At 35.8% G+C, this 21,257-nt stretch overlaps 1 protein-coding gene and 1 long non-coding RNA gene across 2 annotated transcripts in view; both read right to left on the bottom strand.

The window, feature by feature from the left end:
- The window catches only part of LOC119876964, a 28,310-nt gene extending 19,982 nt beyond the window's left edge, over positions 1-8,328 (bottom strand). Inside the window, exon 1 of the long non-coding RNA XR_005369142.1 lies at positions 8,125-8,328. This is a non-coding gene — a long non-coding RNA (uncharacterized LOC119876964). The remainder of the gene's footprint in view (positions 1-8,124) is intronic.
- OR2T4C (olfactory receptor family 2 subfamily T member 4C) lies at positions 5,950-6,912 on the bottom strand. The gene has a single exon (NM_001388543.1). It carries the CDS (start codon positions 6,910-6,912, stop codon positions 5,950-5,952), a length of 963 nt encoding a protein of 320 aa, NP_001375472.1.
- Positions 8,329-21,257: the final 12,929 nt, after the last annotated feature.

Below are 21,257 nucleotides of genomic sequence, written 5' to 3'. Positions count from 1 at the left end.
CGACAGGTATTCTAAGCACAACATATCCAAAGAAACAAGAGCTTTAATTGAAACACTGGACCAGATGGATTTCACAGATATCTACAGAACTTTATGTCCAAACGTAACGGAAAATAAATTCTTCTCAAGAGCACATGGAACTTTCTCCAGAATATACCACATACTGGGTCACAAATCAGGTCTGAACCAATACCAAAAATGCGGATCATCCCCTGCATATTCTCAGACCATAATGCCTTGAAATTAGAACTAAATCACAACAAGAAGTTTGGAAGGACCTCAAACATGTGGAGGTTAAGGACCATCCTGCTAAAAGATGAAAGGGTCAACCAGGAAATTAAGGAAGAACTAAAAAGATTCGTGAAAACTAATGACAATGAAGATACAACCATTCAAAATCTTTGGGATGCAGCAAAAGCAGTCTTGAGGGGGAAATACATCGCAATACAAGCATCCATTCAAAACTGGAAAGAACTCAAATACAAAGGCTAACCTTACACGTAAAGCAGCTAGAGAAAAAACAGCAAATAGATCCTACACCCAGCAGAAGAAGAGAGTTAATTAAAGTTCGAGCAGAACTCAACGAAATCGAGACCAGAAGACCTGTGGAACAGAACAACAGAACCAGGAGTTGGTTCTTTGAAAGAATTAATAAGATAGATAAACCATTAGCCAGCCTTATTAAAAAGAAGAGAGAGGGGATCACTGGGTGGCTCAGTGGTTTGGTGCTTGCCTTTGGCCCGGGGTGCGATCCTGGAGTCCCGGGATTGAGTCCTGCGCCGGGCTCCCAGTTTGGAGCCTGCTTTTCCCTCCTCCTGTGTCTCTGCCTCTCTCTCTCTCTCTGGGTCTATCATAAATAAATGAGTAAATCTTTTTAAAAAAAGGAGAGAAGACTCAAATTAATAAAATCATGAATGAGAAAGTAGAGACCATGACCAACAACAAGGCAATACAAACGATTTTAAAAACATATTATGAAGAGCTATACACCAATAAATTAGGCAATCTAGAGGAAATGGACGGATTTCTGGAAAGCCACAAACTACCAAAACTGGAACAGGAAGAAATAGAAAACCTGAACAGGCCAAAAACCAGGGAGGAAATTGAAGCAGTCATCAAAAACCTCCCAAGACACAAAAGTCCAGGGCCGGATGGCTTCCCAGGAGAATTCTATCAAACGTTTAAAGTGGAAACCATACCTATTCTACTAAAGCTGTTTGGAAAGATAGAAAGAGATGGAATATTCCAAATTTGTTATATGAGGCCAGCATCACCTTAATTCCAAATCCAGACAAAGACCCCACCAAAAAGGAGAATTATAGACCAGTATCCCTGATGAACATGGATGCAAAAATTCTCAACAGGATACTAGCTAATAGGATCCAGCAGTACATTAAGAAGATTATTAACCTTGACCTAGTAGGATTTATTCCCGGGATGCAAGGCTGTTTCAACACTCGTAAAACAATCAATGTGATTCACCATATCAACAAGAAAAAAACCAAGAACCATATGATCCTCTCATTAGATGCAGAGAAAGCATTTGGCAAAATACAGCATCCATTCCTGATCAAAACTCTTGAGAGTGTAGGGATAGAGGGAACATTCCTCAACATCTTAAAAGCCATCTACAAAAAGCCCACAGCAAATATAATTCTCAATGGGGAAGCACTGGGAGACTTTCCCCTAAGATCAGGAACAAGAAAGGGATGTCCACTCTCACCACTGCTATTCAACATAGTATTGGAAGTCCTAGTCTCAACAATCAGACAACAAAATACATTAAAGCCATTCAAATTGGCAAAAAAGAAGTCAAACTCTCCCACTTCGCTGTAGACATGATACTCTACATAGAAAACCCAAAAGCCTCCACCCCAAGATTGCTAGAACTCATACAGCAATTTGGCAGCGTGGCAGGATACAAAATCAATGCCCAGAAGTCAGTGGCATTTCTATACACTAACAATGAGACTGAAGAAAGAGAAATTAAGGATTCAATCCCATTTACAATTGCACCCAAAAGGATAAGATACCTAGGAATAAACCAAACCAAAGAGGTAAAGGATCTATACCCTAAGAACTATAGAACACTTCTGAAAGAAATTGAGGAAGACACAAAGAGATGGAAAAATATTCCATGTTCATGGATGGAAGAATTAATATTGTGAAAATGTCGATGCTACCCAGGGCAACTTACACATATAATGCAATCCCTATCAAAATGCCATCGACCTTCCTGAGAGAGTTGGAACAAAGTAATTTAAGATTTGTGTGGAATCATAGAAGACTCCGAATAGCCAGGGGAAGTTTATAAAAGAAAACCATAGCTTGGAGCGTCACAATGTCAGATGTCACATTGTACTCCAAAGCTGCGGTTATCAAGACAGTGTGGTACTGGCACAACAACAGACACATAGATCAATGGAACAGACTGGAGATCCCAGAAGTGGACTCTCAACTTCATGGTCAACTAATATTCGATAAAGGAGGAAAGACTATCCACTGGAAAAGGGACAGTAAATAAATAAATAAATGTCAATAAATGGTGCTGGGAAAATTGGACATCCACATGCAGAAGAATGAAACTAGACCACTCTCTTTCACCATACACAAAGATAAACTCAAAATGGATGAAAGATCTAAACGTGAGACGAGATTCCATCAAAATCCTAGAGGAGAGCACAGGCAACACCCTTTTTGAACTTGGCCACAGTAACTGCTTGCAGGATACATCCAGGAAGGCAAAAGAAACAAAAGCAAAAATGAACTTTTGGGACTTCATGAAGAAAGAAGCTTTTGCACAGCAAAGGATACAGTCAACAAAACTCAAAGACAGCCTATAGAATGGGAGAAGATATTTGCAAATGACGTATCAGATAAAGGGCTAGTTTCCAAGATCTATCAAGAACTTCTTAAACTCAACAGCAAAGAAACAAACAATCCAATCATGAAATGGGCAAAAGACATGAACAGAAATCTCACAGAGGAAGACCTAGACATGGCCAACAAGCACATGAGGAAATGCTCTGCATCACTTGCCATCAGGGAAATACAAATCAAAACCACAATGAGATACCACCTCACACCAGTGAGAATGGCGACAATTAACAAGGCAGGAAACAACAAATGTTGGAGAGGATGTGGAGAAAAGGGAACCCTCTTACACTGTTGGTGGGAATGTGAACTGGTGCAGCCACTCTGGAAAACTGTGTGGAGGTTCCTCGAAGAGTTAAAAATAGACCTGCCCTACGACCCAGGAATTGCACTGTTGGGGATTTACCCCAATGATTCAGATGCAATGAAATGCCGGGACACCTGCACCCCGATGTTTCTAGCAGCAATGTCCACAATAGCCAAACTTTGGAACAGCCTCGGTGTCCATCGAAAGATGAATGGATAAAGAAGTTGTGGTTTATGTATACAATGGAATATTACTCAGCCATTAGAAATGACAAATACCCACCATTTGCCTCAACCTGGATGGAACTGGAGGGTATTATTCTGAGTGAAATAAGTCAATCAGAGAAGTACAAACATTATATGGTCTCATTCATTTGGGGAATATAAATAATAGTGAAAGCGAATAGAAGGGAAGAGAGAAGAAATGGGTAGGAAATATCAGAAAGGGAGACACAACATGAAGACTTCTAACTCTGGGAAACGAACTAGGCGTGGTGGAAGGGGAGGAGGGCGAGGGTGGGGCGAATGGGTGATGGGCAATGAGGGGGGCACTTGATGGGATGAGCACTGGGTGTTATTCTGTGTGTTGGTAAATTGAACACCAAGAAAAAATTTATTATTAAAAAAAGAACATATTATGAGGAACTATATGGCAACAAATTAGGCATTCTAGAAGAAATGGTTGCCTTCCTGGAAACTAACAATAAGAAATAGAAAACCTGAATAGAAAAAAAAAAAAAGAAAACCTGAATAGACCCATAATCCGGAATAAATTGAATCAGTAATCAAAAATTTCCCAACAAACAAGAGTTCAGGGCCAGATTGCTTCCCAGCAAATTTCTACCAAACATTTAAAGACCTAATACCTATATTTCTGAAGTTATTTCAAAAGACAACTAGAAATACAAGGAAAATTCCCAAATTTGTTTTATGAGGTCACCATTACTTTGATCCCCAAGACAGACAAAGACCACACCAAAAAGGAGAATTAAAAGCCAATATCCCTGATGAACAGAGGTGTCAAAATTCTCACCAAGATACTAGCCAATAGGATACAACAGCATATTAAAAGGATTGTTCACCACAACAAGATGAGATTTATTTCTGGGATGCAAAAATGGTTCAACATTTGCAAATGAATCTATGTGATACATCACATTAGCAAAAGAAAGATCAGACACCCTATGATCCTCTCAACTGATGCAGAAAAAGCATTTAATAAAATATAGCATCCTTTTTGATTAAAGCTCTCCACAGTGTAGGGATAGAGGGAACATAAAATCCATCCATGAAAAACCCACAGTGAATATCATTCTCAATGAGGAAAAACTGAGAGGTTTTCCCATAAGGTCAGGAATTGGACAGAGATGTTCACTGTCACCACTGTTGTTCAACATAGTACTAGAAGTCCTAGCCTCGTTAAGGAAAGGCAAGAAATTAGTATCTAAAGTGAGGATAACAAGGAGGTTCCATTGGAATATGTACTGTTCCCATTTGGTCAACCATCTCCTCTGCTCATGTTGTGCCTCGTATAAGACATCTTGTCCCTGAGAAAATTCCTTCAACTCAGACTTCAGTACTTATCTGAGGGTAACATCTAGTCACCATTTAAAAATGAGCTCCAAGGTCTTCTTTCAGTCCTCTTGGCTTGAATGCACTCACATATCTCAGTATAATTGATGTGTTCATATGAGCTGTGGCCTTTCCAAATCAACATCAAAGCATATCATACTTTTTACCACTTATTGAAATATACAACTACAACTATTCAAATTTATTCAAAATAGCATCCAAATATTATTTATATTTTAACAGTCCTTAGCTAATATCTTTATTATAATATATCATAAAATATTTATTGAATAAATGAAGGATAGACTATTTGGTGCCCTATTTGTTTAGTAAATTATGTAGTTAAACCCAACTCAGATGTTACCTCATGCAAAGAACCTTCCCTAAGTCTTCATTCTGCTCTGCATTACCATTTTCCCCACAGTCCCCTATGCAATTCTGGATTCTAAATTTACCACATGGTGATGACTATTACCTTCCACTATATGTCTTTAGGAATGGATCATGTAGAACAAGATAGGCTCCAATAAATATGATTCAATAATTGGATCACCTTAGAGATGGAAAGCCAAAGTGTGTGTTTTTTAGGATATTGTTACTTACACAACCACCAAACAGATAATTCAAAATTTGTAAAAGTTGGGGGAGAAAGATATTTTGACTCTTTATTTGAAGTTAATGTCAGATTTATATAAATGTAGTAGAAATAAGAAAGTACAAAGAACACCTATATACTCTCTGTCTACTGTTAACATTTTGCTCATTTGCTTCATAATTTCTGTCAATCTTTATTTCTCTCTCAAATTGATTCATAATTCCATAAATCTCTCTGTTTCTCTCTTTATATCTTATCAAAGATAACTTTAAAAAATAAGAACAATTTAATACCACCTCATAACCTTTACCACTCCATATTCTCATAATGTATTTTCTATAAGTATGTATATTCTCCTACAGAATATGTAATAATCAATGTCAGTAAGTGTAATGTCAGGACAATATGATAGTAAAATTCATTTTAAATGGGGAAATGGTATCTAATCAAAGAGCTTTGTAGTACACAGAAGCAATTCCTAAAAGAGGTATGCAAATTATATGAGGCATTATGAGATGAAAGTTTAAGAAATATCACTGGCAAAAGATTCTGGAGTTATAATGTTTGGAAAAAAAGAATGAAATAATTAATATAAAAAGTTTCTATTTTATAGTTTCTTGAAAAACAGGTCCCACATTCAACATTTTCTTCAGTGCTCCCATGACATTCTTATTCCTGAGACTGTAGATTAAAGGATTTAATCCAGGAGTGAGGATGGTATAAAAGACAGATACAATCATGTCCTTCTCAGAGGTGTGATAGGAGGTGGGGAGCATGTAGGTATAGACAGCAGCCCCATAGAAGAGAATGACCACAGTCATATGGGAAGAACAAGTGGCAAAGGCCTTCTTCTGACCCTCTGCTAAATTCATCCTGTGGATGGTGAGGAGGATGAAATAATAGGAGCTTGAAATGACTGTCACAGGGATGAGGAGCATGAGGACACAGCACAGGTACATGACTGTCTCATAAAGGGAGGTATCTGAGCAGGAGAGCTTCATTACAGCAGGGACTTCACAGAAGAAATGATGGATCTCCCGGGATCTGCAGAAAGGGAACGTCATAGTGATGGGCGTGAGCATAAATCCATCCACAGATCCCAGAAACCAGCAGCCAGATGCCAGTAGAAGACACAATCTGTGGTTCATGAGGACAGGGTAATGAAGAGGATGGCAGATGGCCATATAGCGATCATAGGCCATGGTGGCTAGAAGAAAACATTCTGAACCCGCTAGTGTCACATAGAGAAACATTTGCATTCCACACTCAGGGGCTGATATATTACTTATACCCATGATCTGGTCTATGAGCATCTTGGGCACAGTGATAGAAATGTACATTACATCCATGAGAGACAACTGGCTGATGAAAAAGTACATAGGAGTGTGGAGGTGAGCATCAAAATGTATCAGAAGAATCAGGACAGCATTCCCAGTTAAAGCCATCAAGAAAACTACAAAAATGACCACACACAGGAGAGCTGGGTGATTTGATTGACTGAAGATTCCCACCAGGATGAAATCAGACTCTCCAGTGTAATTGGCCATCCAGTTCATGTTTTTCATAAGGTTTCACTTATACCACTGAGAAGAGCTTTGGGATTAATGGTCAGTCATGGGATTCTTCCATCTGAAACAAATAAATATATATTTACTGAGACTGTGTATGTGAGTATGTGTTTGTTTATCCCAAACTCATTGTGCTAATCAGAGGAAGTTTCATGGAGTGTAGACATGGGGATGATTAATTACCTAATGTTTAGAATTTAGTAGGAAATGAAGAATTAAGTACTTTGAGTAAATATATTTGGTAACTCAGGCTGCAGATCAGGTGATATGATATTGGCATTTATCAACATATATTGGGAATTTGCAAAGATGATAACTTAAACACAAAAAGTGAATTATTGAAAGAAAAGATAAATAAAACTCCATGTTTAGGGATTTTGTCATACAAATCTAATTTCTCTCTCTGCTTTTAGAACCCAAATGGAATCCTACAAAATTATAGAATGTATATTTTATGTAAGAGGGATTTAAAAAGTAACAAACACAATTTGCAGAAAGTCTATACCATTTTTTTTTAAATTCCTCCCATTCCCATAGAATAGGACTACCCAGTGAGGCTAAACTGTGTGGAGTGAGCCATACATTCCACAGGATATGTCAGAGTTCTCACACATGACTGACCCTTTAGAAACCTGAGTGGCATGGGGTAGGGATCTCAGAATCTCAGCTAACCACAGTTATAGATCTAGATTTTCCTCTACCCACTATTCCACTGTCCACTATACATAGAAACAAGATAAAATAATAATTTTGACAACAGGTGTGGTTATGATTAAGTAATATAAAATAATGAAAGTGCTTTGAACATTACCAGTTAGAGAAGAATAAACACATAGTGTTAGTTTAAAGAGTTAATACTTACAGTATTATTTTTTTGTAGAATCTATGTAAGAGATGGCTATCACTATTGTCTTACTATGTGAGATACCTCAGTTTTCCAGTTTCAGTATCTATCTATATATTTAAGCATTTGAATTTGATAATCTCTGAAGGTCTGAACACTTGTAAATACAGATTTATGTGTGTATATATGCTAATTTTACATGAATAAACATATATAATAAATAAAATATATAATTAATAAATAAAATATTGATAAATATGTGATGCATGCATAAATAAGTAGAAACATAAATATAAATATTTATTATTTTAACTCTGGTTCAGATCTCTCTGGAGAATCTCATCTTGTTTCTATCCAGTACATACCTCTCCAAGTTGCAATTACTCTTGTAATAATAAGTGTGAAGAGTGAAGGAGAAACCTGGAATTAGATGGTCACTGCTATTCAGCAGACAAGGTTTTCATTATTTGCCCAAATATCATCTGCTTTATGCACATAGAAATTAATTTTTCATGGAAACTAAAATGTATAAAGAAAAATTACACATCACTGAGATGTCCCTGACTGAAACTCACTGTTGAGTCCTGTATCTTGCTGCTGAGAGGCTGAGTTTCCATTAGACTCTGAAAATAAATAAAGTTAAATTAAATTGGTTACACTTAAAGAAGTAACAGTTACCTACTCTGGAACAAATGTATATAAATGTGATTTGAACTACAATTTAAAAACGGAGATTTAAAACCTTTGTAACTTTCTAAAATTTCTGACATAGTAAATGTTACATTTAAAGAGCCCTTGAAAATAGGAAAAGAGGATTAGATCCCCTTTCTGGGAAAATCTTACAAGTCCTTACAATGCAAGAATATTTCAAGGAGAATTTTCAAGTTTCAAATGCATTTTATACTTTTGTGTTAATTCAAGCCTAATTATAATACTTAACTTATTACAATCACATGTTCTGGGGTCCTGAAACTGTGGGCAACATTGCAAATGATTCTGAAGCCTTAAAAATATCTAATAAGTCTAGAACACAATGCAACAATTAATAATCTTTCTATTAAATCCTACCGTTATTGGCAGATGAAAGCTCAGCTCTGTGTATCTTTTAAGAACAGTCCATTGGAGTGAAAAAAAGCACCCACTGACCTAGTCTATATTTGTGATCAGAGCAAAGCAAGGACCAGCATGGTGAGTAAAATATTATGACCTTGAAGTTCTTTGCTGAGAGGATGCAGGGAGATGAGGGTGCTTGAGAGGGCTCCGCAAATCACTGATGCATTTTGATGAATAAGGATGACTATGATCAAACCACACTGAATAGCCTGACCAAGACACCTGACAGACAAGAGGATGCTGTCAGTACCATATGGGGAGACATACAGCCTCCATGTTTATTCTTGCCTTTCTCTATCCAATTGCATGAGATGAATGCAAACAGCTTTGTGCATGTTTAACTTGGAAAATCATTAACAGTGATGACAGAATAATATTGAATCTGTATTTGAAGCATTAAAGCAAACGTTGAATGCTGCATCACAGAGAGTATGATGTATTTTTTCCTTTTACAGATTAAAGAAATTCAAGTTCTTATGGTAATTGCTAATATAACAAACTAACCTGAGGATGAGCTCTACCTCAGCAGGAGTGGGACCAACATTCTCTAACTCTGCCTTATATTGGGGTATTGTCCTCTCTCAATAGTTTACAATTTGGATTTTAGGTCACAGATTGTAAGTTTAAACAAAGAAACATAAGTATGATTAAGATATTTGTTTCAGTGTTCTAACTACCCTAAATAATCTTCCTCAAGTTAAATATAGTCCCTTGTCTTATGCAAAATCACAGCCTTACAAATACACATTATTCCAATTGTATAGAAATAATATTCATTATATTATTTCTTTTTTTCATTATATTATTTCATCAGTAATTGGCAATTGAGATTCCATTTTCAAATATGTTAGAGTAAGTGTGCATTATATAAATAATTTCAAAAGGAATAGTACATTTCTTTTCTCAATAAAAGTAGATGACCACCACCACTGCTTTCTTCCAGCTGAACAAGAAGTATCCTGTGCCAGCCCCAGCTGCTATGGCAATGCAGAGGTACCCATTGTAGGTCATAAAGATGAGTGTGAGGAAAGTAGCTGATGACCACCTGGATGATATGCAGCACCATCTCCAAGAGGTGAGGAAAGATCAGCATCTGTTGCCCAACAGTTTTGTGTGTCTCCATGAGGAAGGTTCCATTTGGTGCTGGGACGGGCATGGAATTATAGTGGATGCTGACTTGTGACTTGAACAGGCTCTCTTGGACTATCTTGAGTCCTTCATAGAACATTGCTAGAAGAGAAACTGTCTTGATGCAATTACTGTAAAGCTGAGTAAAGGGCTGCCTACTAGTACCATCCACAGAATTACAGAATCTAGGGGTTGTCCCTGTTGGAGGAACACTCAGCCCCTTGTTGCCAACAAATAGAGAACCCTCTGTGTCCACCAGAGAATTAGAAGTTTCAGTTTCTTCACTACTTCTATGGTATGGCTGTCTGAAATTCTGTTTCAGACTGTGAGGCTTTGGGCTTGGGCTCTAGCCACAAGGGTTTCTTTTAAGGAGCTGCAAGGGGAGGGGATAGGGGTTACATGTTCATGTCATTTAATTTTGATCCTGCTCTCTACAGCTGCTTCTTTCTGAAGATACATCTAAAGATACAAAGTCTGCATTTGATATAATGCCTTAATCACTGAGTCTACAATTAATGTTGACCGTTTTAGATTGTAAGCTCCTGGAGAGCAGTATCGCTGTAGTAGAAATGTTTTAACAGTGTCATATGTAAAAGAACAAAATAAATATCTTCATTTTGTGATTCTAAAAAAAAAGTAGATGATAGGCAAAATAATTGCAGAAATACTGTCAAGAACTAATAACATGGTCAGAAGCAGAACACTTGTTCAAGAACAATAATTACCCTTTTGTTCCTCCAATTTCATCTACTTGTCTGGTTGAATCCACCATCAGATGATATGGTAAGGTTCATCAGATGGACAAATGAACTGTGGCCATGTAAAGTTTATAAGAGAGGCAGAAAAATGACATCATTTCCTAGTTTTAATATGCCTCTTAGAGGCAAGGATAAGGTATGTCTGTTGATAAATCCCCTTGAGACTTTAAGAAGCATGCAGCTAAAACAGCTAAAAAAGCTAATCAATATTTTAGTTTCACTATTCTGGTTTTCTTCTCATGCCTTTAAAGGAAATATCCTTTTATTATTAAATGTAGTATGCATTAAAATCTTAACCAATATTTAAAATAATCTCAAATCTCTCCATTGTTATTTTCTGTGAAATATGTTAATTTTTGTAGTCTTCCCATTTTACAAAATGCATTTTTATATGTTATATGTGTATGTATGTTGTATATATATATACACATATATATATACATATATATATATATATTCTTTTTATCTACCAAAATTGGGTGAAATATTCTTTTATTTTTTCATCTTTCAGATATGGAATCTGAAGTTACCATTGTGGAGATTAAAATTGAGATTGTTTTCCTTCATACCTTTTTCCCATCACTCTCCATGAGTGGTGTTTTTTTTTTAAGATTTTATTTATTTATTCATGACAGACACACAGAGAAGGAGAAAGAGAGGCAGAGACACAGGCAGAGGGAGAAGCAGGCTCCATGCAAGGAGCCCGATGTGGGATTGGTCCCGGGTCTCCAGGATCGGCCCTGGGCTGAAGGTGGTGCTAAACCACCGAGCTACCCGGGCTGCCCTTCATGAGTGTTTTGATTGTACTTTCTTCTATCATTAACTTGCAACTGGTACTACTTTAATGTGCATTTAATTTTTCCATTTTCTTTTATGTTGATTATATATATATATATACATGTATAATCATATATATATGTCATAAGCAAAATCATACAGAATTTGTATTTTATGACTAGCTCATTTCACTTACCATTATGTTGTCCAAGTTCATCCATGCTTCAGCATATTACAGGAATTCCTGCATTTTGAAGCTAATATTCCATTGTATGCATACACAACATTCTGCTTATCCATTTGTCTATAGAAGGACACTTGTATGCATGTTTTAGCTATTATATATAATGCTGCTATACATGTAAGTACATGTAAGTATGCAATATATCTTCAAGAATCTGCTTTCAATATTTATGGGATTTAGCTAAAAGTGGAATGTAGTATCATATTGTAATTCCCTGTTTAATTTTTGGGGAATGCCTTTGCCACAACAACTGTACCATTTTGCATTTCATCAATGGTGCACAGGGTGCCAATTTCTCCACATCCTCATCAACACCTGTTTATTTTTGTGTCATTGGAGAGTAGCTATCCTATGTATTTGGGGTATGGTTCTCTTATTTAATTTAGTGTGTTTTTCCCACATGACCATGAGGTTTGAGCATCCTTTTAAGGTGCCTCTTGTCCTTTTACCTATCGTGGGAAATATTCATGCAAGTCCTTGCTTATTTTTAAAAATCATGTTGTTTGTTTCTGTTTTGTATTTTAACATTCACATGTAAATTCTGGACATTAGTCCTCTTAATCAGGTCTGTGACTTGAGATGTTTTATCCAATTCTGTGGGTTGTCATTTACTCGGTTATTCACTATTAATGCACATATTTTTAATCCAATTTTTCTAGTTTTCTTTTGTTGTCTGTGTCTATGGTGTTATTTTCAAGAAACATGATCAAATCCAAAGTCTTTTTACCTATGTTTTTATCTATTTTTTCTTAATTTTGCATTATTTATGACATATGATATTACCTAAGGTTCCAACCTCATATTTTCCTTGTGGATGCCAGGTCAGTTTTCCCAACAACATTTGTTGAAAATATTTTCTTTTCCCCATTTAATGATCTTTGATTCCTTGAAAAATAATTTTACTAAATATATAAGAGTTTATTTCTAGGCTTTCCATTCCATTCTATTGGCTTATGTACCTGATTTTATGTCAGTATCAAACTGTTATTTATTGAAGTAGCTATGTAGTAAGTTTGAAATCAGGAAGTGTGGGTTTTCCTGATTTGTTCCTTTTTGATATTGTTTAGTCTATGTGGGATCACTTGAGATTTCATGAGAATTTTAGAGTGGGTCTCTATTTCTAAAAATGCATTAACATTTGATAGAGATAGCATTGAATTTGCAGATTACTTTGGTTGGTATCAACCATCTTAAGAATAAGTCTAGCAATCCATGAAAAGGATGTTTTATTTCACTATGTCTTTCTTAATTTCTTTCAGAAATTTTTGTAATTTCTTAATTACCAAAATAAAATAAAATTGTAATTTTTATTGTGTAATCAATGTTTTACATTGATTATGTTAAAGACCACTTATTTTATTCTATTTTTAGTTTCAAATTTTAAACTTAAATTCTAGTTAGTTAATATACATGGCAAAATTGATTTCAAGAGTAGAATTCAGTGATTAATCATTTACATACAACACACAGCGCTCGTCATAACAAATGCCCTCTAATAACCACCATCCATCTAGCCCATTCCCCACCAGCCTCCATAAAACAGCCTTTAGATTGTTTCCTATCTTTAAGTGTCCCTTAAGGTTTGTTGCCCTCTGTCCTATTTTTCCCCTTCCATATGAACTTCTATTTGTTTTTAAATTCCACATATAAGTGAAATCTTATGGCATTTGTCTTTCTCTAACTTATTTCACTTATAACACACTCTAGCTCCATCCATGTCCTTGCAAATAACAAGACTTCATTTCTTTGAAATATATATATTATTCATATTTTATATTAACATATCATACAGAATATCTATATCATATTATATTCATATCTTTATCCATTCTTCAGTCATAGACATATGGGCTCTTTCTAAAGTTTGGCTATTGTTGATAATGCTGCTACAAACACTGCGGGGCATATGAATCTTTAAATTTGTTTTTGTATCCTTTGGGTAAATATCTAGTTGTGCAATTGCTGGATCATAGGGTATCTCTATTTTAACTTTTTAAGGGACCTACATACTTTTTCCAGAGTGGCTGCACCAGTTTGCATCCCCACTCACAGTACAGGAGGGTTCCCCTTTCTCCACATCCTGGCCAACACCTTTTATTTCTTGTAATTTTAATTGTAGCTATTCTGAAACGTGTGAGGTGATATCTCATTGTGGTTTTGATTTGTATTTCCCTGATGATAAGTGATGTTGAGTATTTTCCATGTGTCTGATGATCATCTTTATGTCTACTTTGGAGAAATGTCTGTTCATGTATTCTGCCCATATCTTGACTGGATTCTTTGTTTTTTTTGGGTGTTGAGTTTGACAAGTTCCTTATAGAAATTGTTGTGTTTTTTAATTTAAGTTCAATTAGCCAACATATAGTATATCAATAGTTTCAGATGTAGTGTTCAATAATTCACTAGTTGCATATAACACTCAGTGCTCATCACATCATGCACCCTCCTTAATGCTCATCACCCAAGTACCTATCTCTCTAAGTATCTCACCCCCAGCAGCCTTCAGTTTGTTGCTCGGAGTTAAGAGTCTCTCATTGTTTTTCTCCCTCTATGCTATTTGGCAACTTTTCTGGTCCCATACAAATTTTAGGATTGTTTGTTCCAGCTCTGTGAATGATCTTGATGGTACTTTGATAGGATTGCATTGAATGTGTATATTGCTTTGGGCAGCATAGACATTTTATGAATATTTGTTCTTCCAATCCATGAGTGTGGAATGTTTTTCCTCAATTTCTTTTGTAAGTGTTTTATAGTTTTCAGAGTGCAGATATATACCTCTTTGGTTAGGTTTATTCCTAAGTATTTTACAGATTTTGGTTAAATTGTAAATGGGGTTGATTTCTTGATTTCTCTGTCTTCTGTCTCATAGAAATGGAAAAGACTTCCATGGCTCTATTTTATATCCTGTCACTGCTGAATTCCTGTATGAGTTGGGACAATTTTGGGGAAGAGTTTTTTGGATTTTCAACATACAGTATCATGTCATCTGCAAGGAGTGAAAATTTGACTTCTTCTTTTCTCATTTAGATGCTTTTATTTATTTTTGTTGCCTGATTGCTGAGGCTAGGACATCCAGTAGTATGTTGAACAACAGTGGTGAGAGTGCATATCCCCGTCATGTTCCTGACCTTAGCAGAAAAGCTCACAGTTTTTTTCCATTGAGGATGATATTCCTTGTGTGTTTTTTGTACATGGCATATTTGACACCGAGATTTCCCTCTGTCCCTACACTGCAGAGAGTTTTTATCAAGAAAGGGTGCTTTTTTGATCCATTATCATTTTTTTGAGACAGCTTCAGAAGTATAGGTATTAATTCTTCTTAAATGTTAGGTAGAATTCCACTCGTAGCCCATCTGGCCCTTGGCTGTGGTTTGTGGAAGATTGTGATTACTGCTTCAATTTCCTTGCTGGTTATGGTCTGTTCAAGTTTTCTATTTTTTTGTTTCAGTTTTGGTAGTTTACAAGTTTCTAGGAATGCATCAATCTCTTCCAAATTGCTTAAGTATTTGGTATATAATTGCTCAAAACATTCTTTATAATTGTATTTCTTCAGTATTGGTTATGATCACTCCTCTTTCATTTATGACTTTATTTATTTTGGTCTTTTTTCTTTTTGATAAGGCCAGCTAGGGTTTATTGATCGTATTAAGTCTTTGAAAGAAGCAGCTCCTAGCTTTGTTGATCTGTTCTATTGTTGTTTTTAATTTCTATTCCATTGCTTTCTGCTCTAATTCTTTATTATTTCTTTTCTCCTATTGGATTTAGGCTTTATTTACTATTCTTTTTCCAGTTCCTTTATGTGTAAACTTCATCTGTATTTCAGAGTTTTCTTGTTTCTTAAGAAAGGCCTATAGGCCTATTGCTATATAGTTCCCTCTTAGGACTACTTTTAGGCATCCCAAACTTTCTGAACTGTTATATTTCATTTTCATTTTTTCCATGTATTTTTAAATTCTTCTGTAATTTCTTGGATTGCCTATTCATTCTTTAGTAGGATGCTCTTTAACCTGTGTGTATTTGTGTCCTTTTCAAATTTCCTCTTGTGACTGAGTTCAAGTTTCAAAATATTGAGGAATGAAAATATGAATGACATAATCTCAGTCTTTTGGTACTGGTTGAGACCTGATTTGTGACTCAGTATGTGATCTATTGTGAAGAATGTTCCATGTGCAGTTGAGAAGAATGTGTATTCTATTGCTTTAGGATGGAAAGCTCTGAATAAATCTGTGAAGTCCATCTGGTCCAGTGTGTCATTCAAAGCCCTTGTTTCCTTTTTGATATTCTGCTTGGAAGGGTTGTCCATTGCAATGGTGGGGTGTTAAAGTGTGTTTCCTTAATTTTCTCATCAATTGGTTTATATAATGGTTGCTCCCATTTTAGGAGGATGAATAGTTATAATTTTTAAATCTTCTTGTTAAATAGACCCTTTTATTATGATATAGTATTTCATCACCTCTTATTACATTCTTTGGCTAAAAATCTAGTTTTTCTGATATGCATATTGCTAAACTAGCTTTCTTTTGATATCCATTAGTATGATAAGTCTTGGTGTTTGTTGTTTCTCTTCTCTCTTTTGTGATTTATTTATTTGGCCCATTCTTTCTGATAAGTTTGGTTGGACACTTAGCAATTTTTCAAATTTTTTGAAAGATGAATGTCCTGGTTTCAGTTCTTTCTTTGTTTTGCTTGTTTTGTTTAGTTCCTATCATTTTCTGTTCTCATCTTTATCATTTCCTTAATTTTCCTGGCTTTAAATTTCATATGGTATTCTTTTTCCTGCTCCTTTAGGTATAAGATTAGGTTGTTTATTTGGGTTTTTCTTCCTTCTTGGAGAAGACCTGTATTGCTATACACTTCCCTCTTAGGACTGATTTTACTGCATGCTAAAGTGTTTGGGCTGTTGTATTTTCATTTTCATTTGTTTCCATGTAATTTTTATTCTTCTTTGATTTCCTCACTGGCCCATTCAATGTTTTAGTAGCATGTTTAACTTCCATTTATTTGTGATTGCTCCAAATTTTTTTTGGTTGAAATCTAGTTTAATAGTGCAGTGGTCGGAATAGACACATTGTATGATTTAAGTCGTTTTGTATTTATTGAGGACTGATTTATGACCTAGTATGTGATCTATTTTAGAGAATGTTCCATGTGCACTTGAAAAAAATGTGCATTCCACTCTTTTAGGATGGAATATTCTGAATATATCTGTTAGGTCCATCTGGTCCAGTGTGTCATTCGAAGCCTTTTTTTTTCCCAGTTTAAATGATCTGTCCATTGGTGTAAGATGGGTGGGTGTTAAATTCCCCTACTATTATTGTGTTATTATGAAAGAGTTCATTTTTATTTGTTATTGGTTTATATTTTGGGTGCTTCCTGGTTCACTGTATATTTACAATTGTTAGATACTATTGATGGATTGTCCCTTTTATGATATATAATGCCCTTCTCTTCTCCTTTACAATCTTAGTCCTGAATTCTATTTTGTTTGATATAACTGTTGCTACACCAGCTTTCTTTTGACATCTATTTGCATAATAAATATTCCATGTCCTACTTTTCAATATGCATGTGTCCTAATGTATAATGGTATCTTGTAAGCAGCATATTGATGGATCTTGCTTTTTGTTTTTGTTTTTGTTTTGTTTTGTTTTTTACATTCTGAATCAACTGCTGAGCCACCCAGTATGGCTTTTTACTGGAGTATTTAGTCCATTCACATTCAAAGTAATTATTGATAGATGTGCATTTATTTCCATTTAATATATGTATTGTCATTGTTTCTGGAGATTTTTTCTGATCCTTTCCTGGTTTGTGTCTTCTTTGCAATTAAGTATCACCTTAGATATTTCTTTCAGGGATGGTTTAGTGGTCACAAACTCCTTTAAATTTTTAAATTTTTTTGTTTAAATTCAATTTAGTCAACATATACTGTATTATTAGTTTCAGTGGTAGAATTTAGTGATTCATCAGTTGTGTACAACATTTAGTGCTCATTACATCAAATGCCCTTCTTAATGTCCATCACTCAATTACCCCTTCATCCTCCCTCATCAACCCTGTTTGTTTCCTAGAGTTAAGCATCTCTTATATCTTTGCCTCTTGATAAAACCAGAGATGTTTTTTATCTTATTTTATTTTTCCTTCCTTTCCTTTAAATTCATCTATTTTGTTTCTTACATTCCACGTGTGAGTGAAATCATATGGTATTTGTCTTTCTCTGACTGACCTACTTCCTTTAGCATAATACCTTCTAGTTCCATTCATGTCATTGCAAATTACAAGACCAAAGTCATGGGCATCCCGGGTGTCTCATAGGTTTAACGCTGCTTTCAGCCCAGGGTGTGATCCTGAAGACCCGGGATGGAGTCCCACCTCGGGCTTCCTGCATGGAGCCTGCTTCTCCCTCTGCCTGTGCCTCTGTATCTCTCTCTCTCTCTCTCTTTCTCTGTTTCTCTCATGAATAAATATAAAAAAATCTTTAAGAGTGAGAGAGGCAGAGATATAGGCAAGGGGAGAAGCAGGCTCCTTGCAGGAAACCCAATGTGGGACTCTGGGTTCACATCCTGAGCTGAAGGCAGATGCTCAACTGCTAAGCCACTCAGGCATTCCTCTTCACATCTTCTTTATCCATTTATCTATGATGGACATCTCAGCTCATTTTATATTTTGGTTATTGTGGACATTGCTGCTATAAACATTGGGATGCATGCGCCCCTTTGAATCACTATTTTTGTATGCTTTGGATAAATGCCTAGTAGGGCAATTGCTGGATTCTGGGTTGCTCCACTTTTAACTTTTTGAGGAAACTCAACACTATTTTTCAGCGTGGCTGCACTAGTTCGCATTCCCACCATCAGTGAAGAGAATTCCCCATTCTATGCATCCTCACCAAAATCTGTTGTTTCTGAATGAACAATGTGTTTATGTCTTTGTTTGTCTGACAAACTAAACTCTTTATTGCTTCTTTTATTCTGAATAATAGCCTTGCTGGATAGAGTATTATTGATGCAGATTTTTCTCATTCTACACATTGAATATATGATGACATCTTCTGTCTTGCCTAGTTTCTGTTGAGAAATCTCCAGCTATCATGTTTTTATGTATATTTATACTTGTAATGTTACATTGATAAATATTTCTCTATCATTATGTAATAGATTTGTCTTTCGTTACAGCTTTTGACCTGAAACCTATTTTGACTTATATAAGAATAGCTTCCTCTGTTATCTTTGACTTCCTTTTTTCTTAACCCTCCCCCCCCCCCATTTCTTCATGTTCAGCCTGAGTGGCCACAAAGTGAGTCTATTATAGGCAACATTTACCTGGGTCTTGTTTTATCCAATCACTCTTTGTCTTTTTTTTTTTTTTTTTTGGTATCTCACCTCCATAGATCTTTATTTTTTTATTTTTTATTGGAGTTCAATTTGCCAACATATAGTATAACACCCAGTGCTCATCCCATCAAGTGCTCTATGTTTTGTTTGTTTGTTTGTTGTTTGTTTTAAGATTTTACTTATTTATTCATGAAAGACACAGAGAGAGGCAGAGACATATGCAGAGGGAGAAGCAGGCTCCCTCCAGAGAGCCTGATGCAAGACTCTATCCAGGATCCTAGGGTTATTCCCTGGGCCAAAGGCAGATGCTCAACCGCTGAGCCACCCAGGTGTCCCATTCACTCTATGTCTTTGGATTGGATAATTCAAGCTATCTACAGGTAGAGTAAATATTGGTAAATAAGGACATACAATTACATTTTAATTTTAAAATTTTTTGGTAGATCCTTTGTTCTTTTTTTGGGGTCTCATATTATATATATATATATTATTGGAAACAAATATAGGCATATAGGTCAATCAAACAGAAGAGAAAACCCAGAATGAACCCCACTACTTAGACAAAACAGGAAAGAAATATCCATGAAAAAAAACAGTCTGGGCAGCTCCGGTGACTCAGCGATTTAGCATCACCTTCAGCCCAGGGTGTGATCCTGGAGACCTGGGATCAAGTCCCATGTCATGCTCCCTGCATGCTGCCTGCTTCTCCCTCTGCCTGTGTCTCTGCCTCTCTTTCTCTGTGTCTCTCATGAATGAATAAATAAAATCTTAAAAAAAAAAAAAGATAGTCTCTTCAACAAATGGTGTTTGAAAACTGTATATAACATACAAAAGAATGAAATTGGACCACTGTCTTATACCATACAAAAATAAATTCAAAATGGGTTATATAATGGGAGAAGATATTTATAAATGACCTATTAAATAAAGAGTTAGTATCCAAAATACATAAAGAACTTATTAAACTCTACACTCTCAAAACAAATAATCCAATCAAAATGGGAAGAAGACATGTTTTCAAAGAATACATACAGATAGCCAACAGGCACATGAAAAGATGCTCAACATCACTCTACATCAGGGAAATACAAAAATACTACAGTGAGATATCAACTCACACCTGTCAGAAAGACTAAAATCAACAACACAAGAGACAGGTATTGGCAAGAATGTGGAGAAAGGTGATCCCATTTGCAATGTTGGTTGGAGTGCAACCTGGTGAGTCTCTCTGGAAATCAGCATGGAGGCTTCTCAAAACGTTAAAATAGTAGTACCTTACAAAATAAGAATTTCACTACTAGGTATTTATTCTAAGAATTTAAAATACTAATTTAAAGTGATACATGCACACTGATGTTTTTAGCAGCATTAACTAAAATATCCAAATTATGGAAATAGCCCATGCCCAATGCCCAATGAGTCAATAAAGGATGTATATATATATATATATATATATATATATATATATATATATATAACTCAGGCATAAAAAGAATAAAATCTGGTTATTTGTAACAATATAGATGGAGCTAGAATGTATTATGCTAAATGGAATAAGTCAGAGTAAGACAGATATCATGTGATTTCACCCATATTTGGAATTAATGAACAAAGGGAGAAAAAAAGAGGTAAGAGGGAAGCAGAACAATGAAACAGACTTTTTTTTTTTTTAAAGATTCTATTAATTAATTAATTAATTTATTTTATTTATGAGAGACAGAGAGAAAGGCAGAGACATAGGCAGAGGGAGAAGGGGGCTGGGAGATGCAGGACTTGATCTCAGAACCCCAGGATCATGCCCTGAGCCAAAGATAGATGCTCGGGATCCCTGGGTGGCGCAGCGGTTTGGCGCCTGCCTTTGGCCCAGGGCGCGATCCTGGAGACCCGGGATCGAATCCCACGTCGGGCTCCCGGTGCATGGAGCCTGCTTCTCCCTCTGCCTGTGTCTCTGCCTCTCTCTCTCACTGTGTGCCTATCATGAATAAATAAAAATTAAAAAAACAAAAAACAAAACAAAAAAAAAACAAAGATAGATGCTCAACCACTGAGCCACCCAGGCATCCTAAGAAATAGACTCTTAACTATAGGGAACAAACTGATGGTTACTAGAGGGAGTCTGGTGGAGGACGGGTTAAATAGGTCAT

Source organism: Canis lupus, chromosome 14 (genome assembly GCF_011100685.1).
Source record: "Canis lupus familiaris isolate Mischka breed German Shepherd chromosome 14, alternate assembly UU_Cfam_GSD_1.0, whole genome shotgun sequence".
In the NCBI taxonomy this organism is placed as follows: Eukaryota; Metazoa; Chordata; class Mammalia; order Carnivora; family Canidae; genus Canis; species Canis lupus.
This window is presented reverse-complemented; position numbering and strand designations above follow the sequence as displayed.